The 13,828-nt window shown below is 39.9% G+C and overlaps 1 protein-coding gene across 1 annotated transcript in view; it reads right to left on the bottom strand.

The window, feature by feature from the left end:
* Nucleotides 1–13,828, bottom strand: part of unc13a (unc-13 homolog A (C. elegans)) — a 43,981-nt gene that overhangs the window by 11,675 nt on the left and 18,478 nt on the right. The window contains exons 13-36 of the mRNA XM_026916107.3: nucleotides 13,503–13,581; nucleotides 12,044–12,049; nucleotides 11,763–11,837; nucleotides 11,417–11,636; nucleotides 10,948–11,175; nucleotides 10,485–10,626; nucleotides 10,154–10,323; nucleotides 9,647–9,762; nucleotides 9,327–9,490; nucleotides 8,994–9,147; nucleotides 8,766–8,834; nucleotides 8,330–8,419; nucleotides 8,048–8,182; nucleotides 7,500–7,633; nucleotides 7,252–7,337; nucleotides 6,726–6,852; nucleotides 6,527–6,623; nucleotides 5,973–6,116; nucleotides 5,453–5,530; nucleotides 5,338–5,361; nucleotides 5,034–5,111; nucleotides 4,810–4,898; nucleotides 4,492–4,644; nucleotides 4,052–4,175 (exon numbers count right to left, since the gene is read on the bottom strand). Of these exons, the coding sequence (XP_026771908.3) occupies nucleotides 4,052–4,175; nucleotides 4,492–4,644; nucleotides 4,810–4,898; nucleotides 5,034–5,111; nucleotides 5,338–5,361; nucleotides 5,453–5,530; nucleotides 5,973–6,116; nucleotides 6,527–6,623; nucleotides 6,726–6,852; nucleotides 7,252–7,337; nucleotides 7,500–7,633; nucleotides 8,048–8,182; nucleotides 8,330–8,419; nucleotides 8,766–8,834; nucleotides 8,994–9,147; nucleotides 9,327–9,490; nucleotides 9,647–9,762; nucleotides 10,154–10,323; nucleotides 10,485–10,626; nucleotides 10,948–11,175; nucleotides 11,417–11,636; nucleotides 11,763–11,837; nucleotides 12,044–12,049; nucleotides 13,503–13,581 (2,782 nt within the window). The remainder of the gene's footprint in view (nucleotides 1–4,051; nucleotides 4,176–4,491; nucleotides 4,645–4,809; nucleotides 4,899–5,033; nucleotides 5,112–5,337; nucleotides 5,362–5,452; nucleotides 5,531–5,972; nucleotides 6,117–6,526; nucleotides 6,624–6,725; nucleotides 6,853–7,251; nucleotides 7,338–7,499; nucleotides 7,634–8,047; nucleotides 8,183–8,329; nucleotides 8,420–8,765; nucleotides 8,835–8,993; nucleotides 9,148–9,326; nucleotides 9,491–9,646; nucleotides 9,763–10,153; nucleotides 10,324–10,484; nucleotides 10,627–10,947; nucleotides 11,176–11,416; nucleotides 11,637–11,762; nucleotides 11,838–12,043; nucleotides 12,050–13,502; nucleotides 13,582–13,828) is intronic.

Raw genomic sequence — 13,828 nt, 5'->3', positions numbered from 1 at the left:
TAATAATAACAATAATAATAATAATAATAATAATAATAACAAGAAGAAGAAGAAGAAGAAGAAGAAAAGAAGAAGAAGAAAAAGAGGAGGAAGAAGAAATTGCTTAAACTCAATTTCTCTCCAGACAGCCAAATTGTATACTTCCAAAAAAGTACAAACAAGTACAAACATTCCACAAACACATGGAAAAAATGAGAGAACAGGAAAGTTTTCACCTCAAATTTAACCCTTTCTAGCAGTACACTGGTGTTCCATTCTGCCGGTGGAATGGAAATCAACTTATTGGACGCTTTCAAACAGTGTGAACAAATAAATTATTTTATCCCTGCAAGTCTGTTATAACATTAGTCAGGACACTGTTGGGTTTCTGTGTGTAGAGTATCATGATTCTGTGTTTAGCTGCTGCTGAGCAAGGTGATGGGATAGGGATAGGTGTGTGAGCCGCCTGCTGGGCAAGCAATTCATACCTCTCCACAATAACATTGGTACAAATATAATGGGCAGCACAATTAAAGAGCTTTTTTAATAGTAAACAGTGTATACAACTGCCATAATAAAATTATAACCTTTAAACCTAGTAGGCTAGGTAAAAAAAAAAAAAAGATATAATTATGAAAAACCCCAAACTCTTAAAGCCCTGAGTGTCTACTTTCATATGAGCCATTAACCACTACTGTGGAGTGTGACATCACAAATAAGTTCAATGCTGAACACGGGAGACACTGATCTAGTATATTCCAGTGCTAATTAGGCACTAAGATACTAAATGAACTGCCCAACATGGTGGACAACCCAGTAGGACTGGATGATACTATAGTAAGGATCCTGTCCCTTGTTAACATTTTATTATATAGCTTCAGTGTTATCTTAAACCACAACATTCAGTAAATACAGACACAGTGTGCCATTCTGAATATACAAAAATGTACCACTGAGAACTACATGGACTCTTAATGCAGTGATCTTAAGAGATGTCCGGTAAGTGGTTAATTAGTTGATAATTAATAATTAGTTGATCAAATAAATGAATAGAAGGAAATTATGCAGGTCAGGGTACTCAGGAATTGGGGATGAAAACCACTGGTTCAAAACTAGCTATCATGAAGAAAAGGTTGAGCCTGAAGCCTGGTATCATTCACTCACTATGGACAGGAACCTTGAGATGGAGAGAGCTACAACTAAAGGAAATCTAAGAAAACAAGAGAGAAACAACCGCTTCAGTCTGACTGGTTTGAGACAGGGGAACTAAGTGACAGAGAAGAAAAACATTTAGAAATGGAGAGAGAAAGAAAGACAGGACACATTAATCTAAATGGGTTTTAGTTCTTACATCACTGTGACAAGCAAGCTTCACCCTGCCCTGTGAAGAGAGGAAATGCATTATTAACTCCAGAAGTGCTTCTGCCTTTCTCACATTGGTTGAATGACAGGGACTGACACACTGACACACCAGTCAAATATCGTCATACAAATGTGTGTAATACATCACTGAAATGAAACTGAAAACAGTCTCTAATTATATATATATATATATATTAAACAATATCAGGTTTGCAGCAGCTACACTTAGGATGGGCCTGAAGTTTAAGTTTCAAGGACCTCTATGCCTGATTTGCTCCCATCCACCTGATTTGGTGAGACTTGATATCACTGCAGAACAAACTGGCACACAGCTGCAAATGTTAAATCATTAGAGTAACCACAAACATATTATTAACGGAATGATGGGAATAATAAAAAAGAGAAATGAAAGTGAGAAAAAAAACAATAGATACTAAAAAAATCCAAATAACTTAAAGGGCATTATACTGTATAATGAGGATGCAGGGGAAACACAATATTACCATATGGCCCTAATGTTTAATGTTACAAGAAAAAAAGTAAATGAAATAGTTCAGTCAGAGACCTAGCCTGGACTGAAACACAAACAAATAAGTAATTTTAACCTTAACCACTTTAAGAAAACACAATAATAGGACAAACTGACAAAACAAAGTCTGTTAAGAGAAAACTGCAGATCAGATTCAAGAGTTGAGACACAAGCAACAGACCGACAGGGGAGAGACGGGTTCAAACAGGTGAAAGTTACTAACCAAACCACAAAGCCACCACCAGAGCCACCCAGGCCAAAAACCTGCCACGCAATGCAGAGGGAGGAACAGGAGACAGTGGAAGTGAGGGAGAGTGCCACTTCCAGAGAGGAGAAAGTAAGGGAAAGATAGAGGATTAAGGAGAAGAAGGAGGACAAGAAGTGTGGAGGGGCCACCAGATTGAAGGATTCATTAGGAAAGGCCTCGTTCAAGTCAATCAGGAATGCACCATGCTGCAGCCACCTCAGCTGGAAACAAGAGGTGAACAGGAAGAGGCTGAACAGTGAGGATGGAGAGAGCAGGTGAAGGAGAGACATGGAGAGACATAATGGACGGATGAGGATGCACACGGGGGAGGGGAGGAGGGGGCACTTGCAGCCACACAGAGCAGAAGGAGTGGGTGGATGGCCACCCAGCACTGACGGACTGCAGGACAGACAGACGCACAAAGAGGAGGGCTGCTGTACTTACTATCATCTGTGGAAGAGGAGGAGGAGGAGGAGCGGGGGGGCAAGCGAGAATGTAATAATAATCAGAAAGAAGGGTCAGTGAAGCTGCAAAGAGCCCCACATCAAAACAAAGCAGCATCAACATCAAAAAAGCCCTGAGTGTGCACACTGCCAGTTTCAGCTCTTCTGCATTAGTGCCTATTGAGTTCCAGTGTTAACACTTGCAAGAAGCTAAGAAGCTTTTAACTTAGCACATTATTCCAAAAACTAGGGATCTCGAGTAAAGACATGGGGCTCTTTTGTCAAAAAAACAACAACAAACCAAATAAACAAAACACAAATAATAACAGATGTATATAGACAAATAAAATCAGGCTGGTCTCTGATCTCATCATAAGCAGTATGTCATATTTTAAAAATAATTGTCACCAAGAGCAGAGAACAAAGAGCAGCCTTTAGTGGATGATAATGGTGCACTCCCTAGGCCAATATAGAGTATCTTCAAGTGAATGGAAGAAATGGGTATTTTTGCAAGTGGGCCAGGGAACAGGGAATGTTAAAAATGACTCAGCGGGGGATGCTACTGGAGTATTTTAGTCACCTCACTCCAGCTGGGACAGGCCTCAGGATCCATACGGGAAAACAATATGCAATATTCAGTATCAGTTTCTAATATGTGTAACCCTGCTCTCATGCAGGCAGCAATGCAATTCAAAGTGGCCTGAAACCATTCATTTTAAATATAAGCTAGAAATCTACAGTGACAGGAGGCAGAGCAAAGATTAGCAATGCGAAGTGGGTGGGGAAACTTTAACTTTTTGCAAATTATAATCAAAATGATGTGGCGACTACTAATGGGAGTGAGGGACAGTTTTCCAGTTCTTGTTTACTATAGTGAATTTACTACAGGGAAACATTATCAGCAGTTTTTGGTTCCACATATTTGTTCCTACTCAGAGTTCTTGAGCCAGTCAGTGATACTCGCTTACAGTGATACTCACTTGATTTACCCAAAACACCACAGTGCTGGTGTTTGTCGTTGCTTTTTTTGGGGACATCAAACACTTTTAGGCAGAAATTGTCATCGGCAAAAACATCTTAGCCTCATTCTGACACTGGTAAACAGTAATGCAATGCACCACTGCATAATATTTTCCTCTAGATTTTTTATTTTTTTAGCAGGAATATGTTTACTTTTTGGTCAAAATTAGCAAAACATCTGCTATGCATATATATTCAAATGCGTATTTCTGTATACATTCTTTTCCTAGCTGTCGTTTAGCCATATCGCACTAGCTAGGCACTACCTGTGAAACCATGGCAACTGGCAGTAATCTAAAGACAGAAACGACCACGAGCAACCAATGCAGAATGAATGCAGAGGTGCCAGGAGAAAAAATGCCGCCGGTGTTAGTACAGCATAATAGCTGAAACTTATATGTAGAGCCCTGGATCCTATGCTACAGTATGTAAGCATTATGCAGAATTTGGCCAGTTTGAAAAGTCTCTCACCGTTTGATCAGTTAGAGGAGGCAGAACGATGGTCTTCTCCATGGTGTTCATGACAAGTTTCCAGAGCTCCTTCAGCACCCGCTTCAGAACTGTCTTCTCACATATCTTAGCAAACAGTGACAAGCTGAGAAAATAGCAAAAAATAAAAAAATAAATAAAAATAAAAAAAAAACCTGAGCTGATGTTTAATCTGGAGTCAGCCTTCTCCATCTACTCCCACTTTAGTGCAGCTTTGATTCACCTCAAGCCACTTACAAAGGCCCTTATGTGTTGAAATGGGTATATTGGGGCAGATAAAACATTAAAACTTGCTGTTTATGGCCTTTCCGGAGATAGCAAAAACTCTTCCTAGATCTGCACTCTTACCCTTGGCTGTATCCTAAATAGAGAGGAAATGAAATAAATACCAGTAGGAGGGCCATTTGGTAGAGAAAACTCACTTGCTGTCCAGGAAGTCCATGATGGGCTGCAGTACGTTGTCTGCGTCCTGAGCCACGCTGCTGCAGGCGCTAGCTGGCACATTGCCTGTGCCTTTCACTTGGCTCAGAATGTCTCCCATCTGCTTCACATTCTCCTCAATGTTGGGCTGGAAACTGGAAAAAAACAGACATAGAACAAAAATCACATTACTGAGAAATGCTAATCAATGCTGAGACTCTTCATCTAAAGTTCTAAAATCGTGGAAGAACACAGTGTCAGCATCAGCTTTCAAATAAAATTTTGTTTACTTTCCAGGTTGATCCCTCTGGTGGTCTTACCTGGTGGCAAAGATCCTGGCCAGGTCATCCAGAACATTGTTGAGCTTTACCTGCAGCTCCTTTAGGATATCGCTAGCCTCAACATTCAGCTAGAACACAACATTCAACAAGAAAACCTTGTTGAAGGTCAAGCTGAGACAACAATACACCAACTAATATTCACACAGGCTGTTGATGTCTCTAAATTACTGAAGAACACATTGTAGGTTTTAATGCTGACTCACATCCTTGCCCCCCATGGCCTCAAACATCTTCTCCAGCTGTACCCGGAGTTGCTGAATGTTGTTAATCAGAATACAGGGCTGTGGAAATCCAATAGCATATTAATATTACATAGTGTAAAATATAAAATACCACTGAATGTATATTTCAGCATTTGTATTCAAAGTAATCAGACAGCAAATCTCCACTCGCAATCTAACTCGCCATTGAAAAAGCAGGAGATGACTCACTGACTACATTCACTTTTTAAGACTTAAAACTGATTGCAAGGTCCAAATTCATCAAATTTATAGCCTTGATCCATACCTTTATAGCACCATCTTTAGCATTCTAGAGTTGGATGAAAAGAAAAATGGTGCTATTAGGAAACTATATAAATTATTGAGGAGAACACTACCACAAAGACATTAAAAAAATTTACCACTTTCTCTTTGGTGCAATGGTTAGGGAAGTCTCTGGAAATTATGCTGGCATAGGAGAGCAGAACGTTGCTTATTGTCTGCAACAGAAGAAGCAGAAAGAACAGTTAAGTCTCTGACTACAATGCATTGCATTTACTCCTTTGATTTTTTTTCACCTGAGTTACTTATAGAATACAATCTAAAAATCTAGCTGTTAAAAGAGCTGACAGTGGTATAAGTGCTATAGAATCAACTTTTTTAATCAACTAACCAGAAGCAAGAACCAACTTGTTATAGTAAAATCAAAGAGAGCAGCAACTATGTTGCAAGAAGTACTAGTACTCAAACACTAGTCATAAAGCAGTCAGACATACAATACTGATATACAGTACTGTTACATAATAATGCTATATTAATATGAGTAAATTATTGCCGTAATGTAAGCTTATGCTGACAACTGCTATAAAATGCTGATAATGATGCTGATGCATTAGCATTATACAATTCTGAGATCCTATTAGTGACACTACTGTTATTCACCTTAGCAAATCGCTTCATGTAGTGGCCCACAATCTGTGGGTCGGGGCACTCCAGCTTTTTAATAATTTCAAAGCTCTGGTTGAGCTGGGAAAAGACATCGACCACTGAGCAGGAAAAAAGTGCATGTTCTGATGTCTGCTGGTACTGTGGAGAGAGATAAAAGAAGAGTGAGTGGGAGAAGAAAAGTTATGGAGGTTTTGCAGCCAGATAGACAGGAGGGTGGCTGGTATTTGTGGCTAGACACCAGCAGGTGTGACATCTCATGTATGCAGCAGTGACTTGCAAATTGGAAACAAGTGAAGAATGAACTGAGGTACTTTCTTAATCTTATTTGAGACGTTCCAAATTTATTAACTAAAAACAATAACTGTTTTTTTGTTGTTGCTGTTCTTTATTCATTCATAGATCCACCCACCCATCCATCCATCTATCTATTCACTGAATGTTTCTTCCAGACTTGCATAGAAATATTATCAAAATTCCATGACATTATACAGAGAATCTATGGTCATGTTCAGTAGACAGAACGGGAGGAAAATACAGCTTAGACTTACTCCATCTTTTTTGTCCCTTTCCAGAGCTCCATGCAGAAAGTCTCGAGAAACCTCCTCATTCTCATCCAGCCACTGGATTACAAAAGGTTCAAACCACCTGCAAATGAACAGATCCTTAGATTCAAATGTCACCTTCAAGTTGTGGGCATGTGTTTGTGTATGCATGTGTGAGGAGATAACGAGAATAGAAGTCACTTACGCTGGGTACTCTGGTACTCTGCTCTTGAAGAAAGGCAGGTCTTTGCAGTACTCATTGTAAAGCCATTTCACTTTGAAGTGCAGATTCATGTAATCAGCACTCTTACAGAGGCGGTTCTTTTCATGCTCTGAGGACGGGAGAGGTAAAGAAAATAGCACTTCATTACATTAGCTGGAGCTGGATATGGAGAGCAAGGCTGTAGGAATCAGTACTAGAAATCTATTCCACATTAATATAGCCTAAATGAAACCTTTGAATAGCAATTGAATATTTTTGCATTCAAATTCTGTGTAAATTTCTGTTATTCAGAAATTGTAATTTTATGAATAACAAATATGCCAAAATCATAATTATATGCACTGGAAATTCATAGTTAATTTAGTAAATCTGTACCAAGACCTGTGACATGCACCTTGTATGCATGCTTCATGTCACATTTCTGAATTATTAGTCCCACATTCGGTTTGCACTTTATAAAACTACCATCATTGCATTTTTGATGAGAAAATAACTTCGTAAGCCTCACCTTCCATGGCATACTTCATATCCTGGGCGAACAGATTCCACATGACCTCTGCGCTGATCTTCCCTACATTCAGTTCCTGTGGAAACCTAGGAGGATATGAGGATGTGTAATAAGAATGCAATCACATCCTGTCAATATAGCATGAAAATCTAGTTTTGGAAGTAGACTAGGCAAAACTTATGGAAATTGTGTGATGGAATTGATAAGGAAGTTGGATAGTTTTAGTGAAGATTTGATGATGAACTCACTGGTTAAGGCAAGGAGTGTAGGAGTTCTTATCTTCCTCAATGATAGACACGATTAGGGTGATCAGTTTGGACCAGAAGTCAAGGTTCTTGATGCTTGGACCCTGTTCTTCGGGAGGAACCTCACCTTTCTTTGACTGTATGAAAGAAGACTAATTATGGAACTTTACTTTAGATGGAAGCTCAAACTTATTTTGCTACTTAATCGCAAACTCCTGGAAAAAAATGACCTGAAAAATTAATGCTGCCAGAGATGCTCCTCAGAGAGCCAGATGAGGCCAACCACTGCATGGGAGCAAGATAACTAATGACCATGAAAAGAACCTCCCCCGCATATTTCCATCAGGCTGCATGTTTTTATTTAAAAGACAACTCTGTACTTGATATTTTTGAGAAGAGTCTATAACATGCTGACATACTAAAGACGCATGAACAAAACTGTAATCTAGCTGTAGTGTAGATTTGGAGCTGATTCCTATATACTCAGAACCCACAGTGGCCATGTGGTTCAAAGTCAAGGAGGAAAGCTGTACCATAGAGTAGCTGCTCACCGGGTCAGTCTGGTACTCGCGGCTGTACAGCTCATGGCAGTTGTTGAAGATGTATTCATATGTGGAGTTCAGGCAGGCCTTCACACAGTCTTTCACAACCTGACTGGCACGAGGAGGACTTTGTAGCTCTTGGACCTGTGAGACGAAATGGGTTCAATTCAGCTACACAGGCATTACATCCATAGGCAAGTGTAGAGAACAGTTTAAAAAAATGTGTCATCAGTGGGGATAATACAAAGATGTTGCGCCATGTCGATATTTGTGTGTTAAAGAGTAAAATACCTTCATTCTGAAGAAAGTGATACTGGTGAGTAGGTCCACAGTGGATTTGAGATCCTGCAGCCTCTCAGGACTGCTGGCTGGGAAATTATTCTGTTACATTCATAAGAAAAAAAATTAAGTTAATTTTGTGTGAGATCTAGAAAGCTTGATCTCAGGGGACAGAGTTGACTTTTCTAAGTAAAATCTAATCCTCTGGTTATTTAATAATGCTGTCATGTCCATCATCCTTATTATTATCATATCAGGCAGCACAGAATTCTGCCTGCAGGAAACTCTCTATGAGTCTTGTCTGCTGTGGAAAAAATAGAGCCCTCAGAGACAGCCAAACTGACAGAGAAAGAGTGAGAGACAGACAAACATTGAAACAAAGAAAGAGGGAATGAATTACAGAGACACAGCAACAGAAGCAATAACATAAAATAACAGGACACAGTACCCTGTACATGGAGAGGTCAATCCTCAAAGAGTTGTGTAGTTGGTCCAGGAGTTTTACAAAGCGTTCTTTCTGTAAAGCACATAACCCATAACTGATGTTCAAAAAATGCCACCAACATTATTACACATTTTATTATTTTGTCCAGGTCCTGCTAACGCTAGCTTTTATGAGTTTTGTGAATATATCAAAAAATGTGTTTATGAAAATAGGCAGGTATAAGCCACCCACCCCAAAGTTGGATGCAGCGAAGCGGTCGGAAGCAGAGACATTATTGGTAGCCTGGGTGGTGTGGGCGTAGTATGCATTGATGTTAGCCAGCAGAGTGCTCATCACTGCTGGCACTCCCGGGCACATGTACTTAGATGATAGACAGGCAAAGTGTCTAATGAAAAAAAAAAAAAAAGATAAAATAAGTATTTATACATTCATAATGACTGTTTGCTTTTTGCTGCTATCATCCTGCAGTAACCCATGACATGCACTTTCAATTTCTCATTAAAATGATGAATAAAGATATATTTTATATTATTGTTATTATTCATGCTTCAGACTTAAACTCACGTCATGGCTTGATATATAGATTCCACTCCATAACGCATAGCAAACTCATCCACAATCTCCTGAGGTGTCTCTTCGAAGTAGACCTTCCAGGCATCGTCACCTTTAGCATCTGGGATCTTCACCACACCGTTGTTCTGAAGATCTGTCACATAGTGGAAGAGGTTCTACAAGGCGAAAGAGATGATGTTAACCAGAACGTCCTGGTTGGCAAGCAGTACTCCTGTAAGTTCCTACACATTCCAGGTTGATTGTCAATAACAAAAAAAAAAATCCTTTTTGTAAAAAGACACTTGTCTGCACAAACGTCACAGCCGACTGACCTCATGTAGGCAGGTGTACTGGACATGATAAGGGGCCACTGTTTCCTCTCCCTTGATCTCCACACTGATGTGCATTCGGATAGCTCCTGACACAGCAGACTTGTCCGTACGCTTGTCTGAACAGGAAACAGACCAGAGAAATGAATGTCTGTCAGTGGCAACCAATGGGTAACTGTGTAGTACTGTCTTTTAATGCTCTCTAAGAGTGTGTCAGCATGCTCTGTATTTCTAACAGTTTCCATAAACATGTCACTAAATGGTGGAGAGCAATTACTATAGAATGATATATTCAGTATCAGTCAGCCATTAAGTATTAGAGACTGTGTTATTACGATCTTCAAAGACAGACATGCAACAGCTTTTATAACCCTTTTACATTACAGTTACGTAACTGAGCAGCATCTTTGTTTATTCTCTATGGTCGTGGTAATTTCAGTCAGTTCCTCAGTCACACCATCATTACTATTACAAAAGTAGGTCACTGAGAAAGAGAAACTCTTCACTCACCGAGGTTGTACCACACATCCATTTCTCCGCTCAGTGTCCGCACCTCGATGATAGTCTGCCCCAGGAAGTCGTCTGACTCTCGCTTGAACTTCTGCTTAACACGTGATTTGATGTCATCGTCCTCATCCCACACTCGCACCTTTATCCGGTCTGAAGAGTTGTGGCACTCACTGAAAACACACATCAGACTTGGACTCATCTTCTCTTATACCACAACGTACCTACTGAAACTCAAACTAGTTTAAAAATGAAAAGAATAATGTTACTGTACATACAACAGGAATTATTAAACAGAGATCATTCAAAGTGAATGGTTGAGTGCAGCACATACAAATTGAAGGACTCATCCCAGACAGGATTGAGGTTGCCGTAGATGGTCTTGGTCCTCTTCTTGGTTTTCCCCACTTGCACTGTTACATAGGGATCGCTGGAGCCAGTTTTGTCCTTGGCCTGCAGGCCCTGGGCACACAGAACTGTGGAAAGCGGTGGATTTATAGTGCAGCAAACTGTATTATTTTATCAATCAAAATGGCGGAGTCAAAGAAATAAAAATCTCTCAATAAAAATATAAATTAATCTCTGTAGCATATTTATAAGAATATTACCTTTTTGCTGTTTTGAAAACCTTTTAGTTTTTACCGTTGACCCAGTTATTATGGTCATTCCAACACATTAGTGCAACCAATTATGCAATCTGGGTCAGAGAAACTAGCCTTAAGTGTTCAGCTGTTTCATGACTTGAGTGAGACGTGTGTCAGTTAACTTGTGAGACCCGTGATGGTCATCCTGCTGACCTGTGATGCTGATCTTGGCTGACCACTTGGAGGTTCCATCCAAGACACTTTGCTTGACCTGCTTCATCTGGGTGACATGAGTGGTTTTGGGGACTCCAAACACATCCTGGATGAGTTCAAAGATCTCTGGCTTGTTTCTCTCGCGGATTTTCATGCGATCCTTTAGAACCATGATAATGTTCTGAGTCCGATCCTCTGCACCGTGCTTAGAGCTCTTCTCCGCAGCTCCTGAAAAAAAGTGGAAAAAAGTCTGAATAAATGTGATTTTAGAAAAATTCTCCCCTACAGGCAGGAAAGCAACCACCTGAAACAGCAGTTTACAGTACAGCGGTTCTTTGGAGAGAAAAAGTATTGTGTGTTTATTTGCTTGTGAGGAAAAGAGGAAAAGAAAGATGAAATGGTGCAAACAAAAGAAAACTGATGTAACAGTCAAGAGTTCCAGTGATATTTTGCCAAAAGAAGACCTTACTCTGTAAACAGTCAGCGTTGAGCAGGTCTTGGCACTTCTCATGGCATTTGACACCGCACTCAGTACAACGCATACCCTGTCGGGCAATACCCCACAACAGCCCCTCACACTCGTAGCAGTATGTTGGTGTAGTGGCCGTCCACACCTCAAAGTTATGGGGAGTAGTGCAGGAAATGGGGTAGATCAGAGCCTGGAGGGTCTTCTTATACACATGACTCTTCTGCGTGTGCAGATATGGGGATATAACAAAAAGTATAACAACAGAAAGTAAACCCAGACAAAATTGGACAGTGAGACCGGAAGGATGATGTGTTTGTGTTTGTGATGAGTATGTGTTTGAGCATACCAGTTCCTCATTGTTGAGAGTGCTGGAGGCCATAGCCGAGGTGATTCCAGCCTTCCGAGAGTTCTGGACGAGGGACTAAAGCAGAACATGCAAAGAAGAACATGTTCTTTCTGTTAACATTCAGTAACAATTAATATTTTGCCATAGGGAACAGGATATCAAAATTGCCTTTACATGCATACACGCAGATTTCTACTAATATGCTAATTTTCCCAGTGACAGGAAATATGCCTATATCTCATTTTCAAAATTTCATTGAAAACTCTTAAAATCTGACTCACCATTGCCTATTGAAGATCAAATGTTTGGGTAGGAAAGAAAGGAAAGAGGAAAAAACACATTACTATGAAGATGCTGGACAAACCATTACTCAGTCACATAACTCAAAAAGTATCACTGCAGCAGAAAAGCATACAAGCCTTTGTGAAATGTCATTCTAAAAGGAGGTCTCTAAGGAATGTCTGATATAAAATAAGAGTAAATCTAAAAACATGCTTGGTAAAAGCAACACGGTAAAAAGATAGAAAAACTGTCTTTTGAAAAAGAGAAAGAGCAGAGATCAGAGAAAGGGCAGAGATCAAAGAAAGAGCAGGGGAAGTGCAAAAATGAAAAGAACAGAGAAGTGTGAGAGGAAAAGTTGAAAAATAAAGGAGTGGGGAAGGCAAAGAACAGGAAGATAATAGAAGGGAGACCAGTATTTTATTTTCCAGATGAATTGAGCATCTTAGGTCTGTTTCTGTCAGCCATGTAACTGTCAGGCTGGGAGCTCCACTTATGAGAGGTGGTGGTGCGGAATGGTATGTTGGATTAAAATCGTTGGACTACTATGTCCAAAATGTTAATATCTCTCACTTCAATAAACCTGCTAGGAGTGTACATATTCGAATGCTCATGCTGAGTCCAAAACACTCAAGAAGTATGAGTAAATAGTGTCCAGTTTGAGTATGTATTATTCAGTCTTAGTCCAGTGTTTAGTTTGAATCAGGAGGCTCAGTGTGAGTCAGGAAGGCTCAACTTTATTAAAGTGTGTTCAGTTTGAGTGTTGGGGGCTCAGTCTGACTAAAATGACTGTCAGGAGAGTTGAGTCAGGATGGCTGTAAACCAGACAAGCAGAACAGGAGAGGCAACGCAGATTGACCTGTCTTCTTTGATGAGACTATTTTTTTAATCACCTCACTGCGACAATAACTCCGAGTTCAGATTGTGAACCTCAGGAACAGTCTTGCTCGTTGACAAAAAGGCAGCAGTCAGGGAATGAAGTAGAAAAAGAAAGAAACCTAAAGCTGTCCAGTAGAAAGAGTGAACATCCCTAGTGCATACTTTGGTAATAAACCAGACACCCTGAACTCTTTCAATCTGGGATTAACTATATTTAACATCAGTGAACTATATTTGTTAGGGATGCCATCTAAAATTTTGTCCAAAAATAGTTAAGAAAAATATGAAGTGTCAAATCTAACACTACAAATAAAGTCAGTGGTGACAATAATGGAAAGTGATTAACTTCGCTTTTTTCACTCTCCTGCCCTAGTCAGCAGTCAAGATTTAAAAATCTGTTACAGCAAAAAAGTCTCAAATAATGGCCAATTCAAGCACCAAAGCTGTACAAGTGACTCATTGTGTTAGACAGATCCTTATTTGTGATTTATTGGGCTGCTAATATGAGAAGGTGTGACTTGGTGCTGTTTATGTGGGAACCTTGGACTGAACAAGGATGCAGTGACAGTAAATATAACTCACCAAATCACGAACCAGAGGAATGGCCTTGCGTTTACGCAAGTCTGGCATACTGTCTATGGTGTACAGAGCTCCTCCAGGCCTGAGCAAAGATACAAACAAAAGAAATCTGTTAAACCCTGCTAATGAGTCTCTGATGGAGAAGGAGTGTACAAGCAGCCCAACATGATAGGTTGAAAATTATCTTAATTAATACATTGCCTGTCCTCTATATTCTCTATATTTTCTGAGATTTCACTGATGACTCTGAAAGGTTTCATCCAGCTGCCCTTGTTATTTTTAGCACTGTATTGCCTTAGACAGAGTTCCTTAAAAAGAAACTAGGTTTC

This window comes from Pangasianodon hypophthalmus, chromosome 11 (genome assembly GCF_027358585.1).
Source record: "Pangasianodon hypophthalmus isolate fPanHyp1 chromosome 11, fPanHyp1.pri, whole genome shotgun sequence".
Classification (NCBI taxonomy): Eukaryota; Metazoa; Chordata; class Actinopteri; order Siluriformes; family Pangasiidae; genus Pangasianodon; species Pangasianodon hypophthalmus.
Note: the sequence above shows the minus strand (reverse complement) of the source record. Positions and strands in the feature narration are given on the sequence as shown.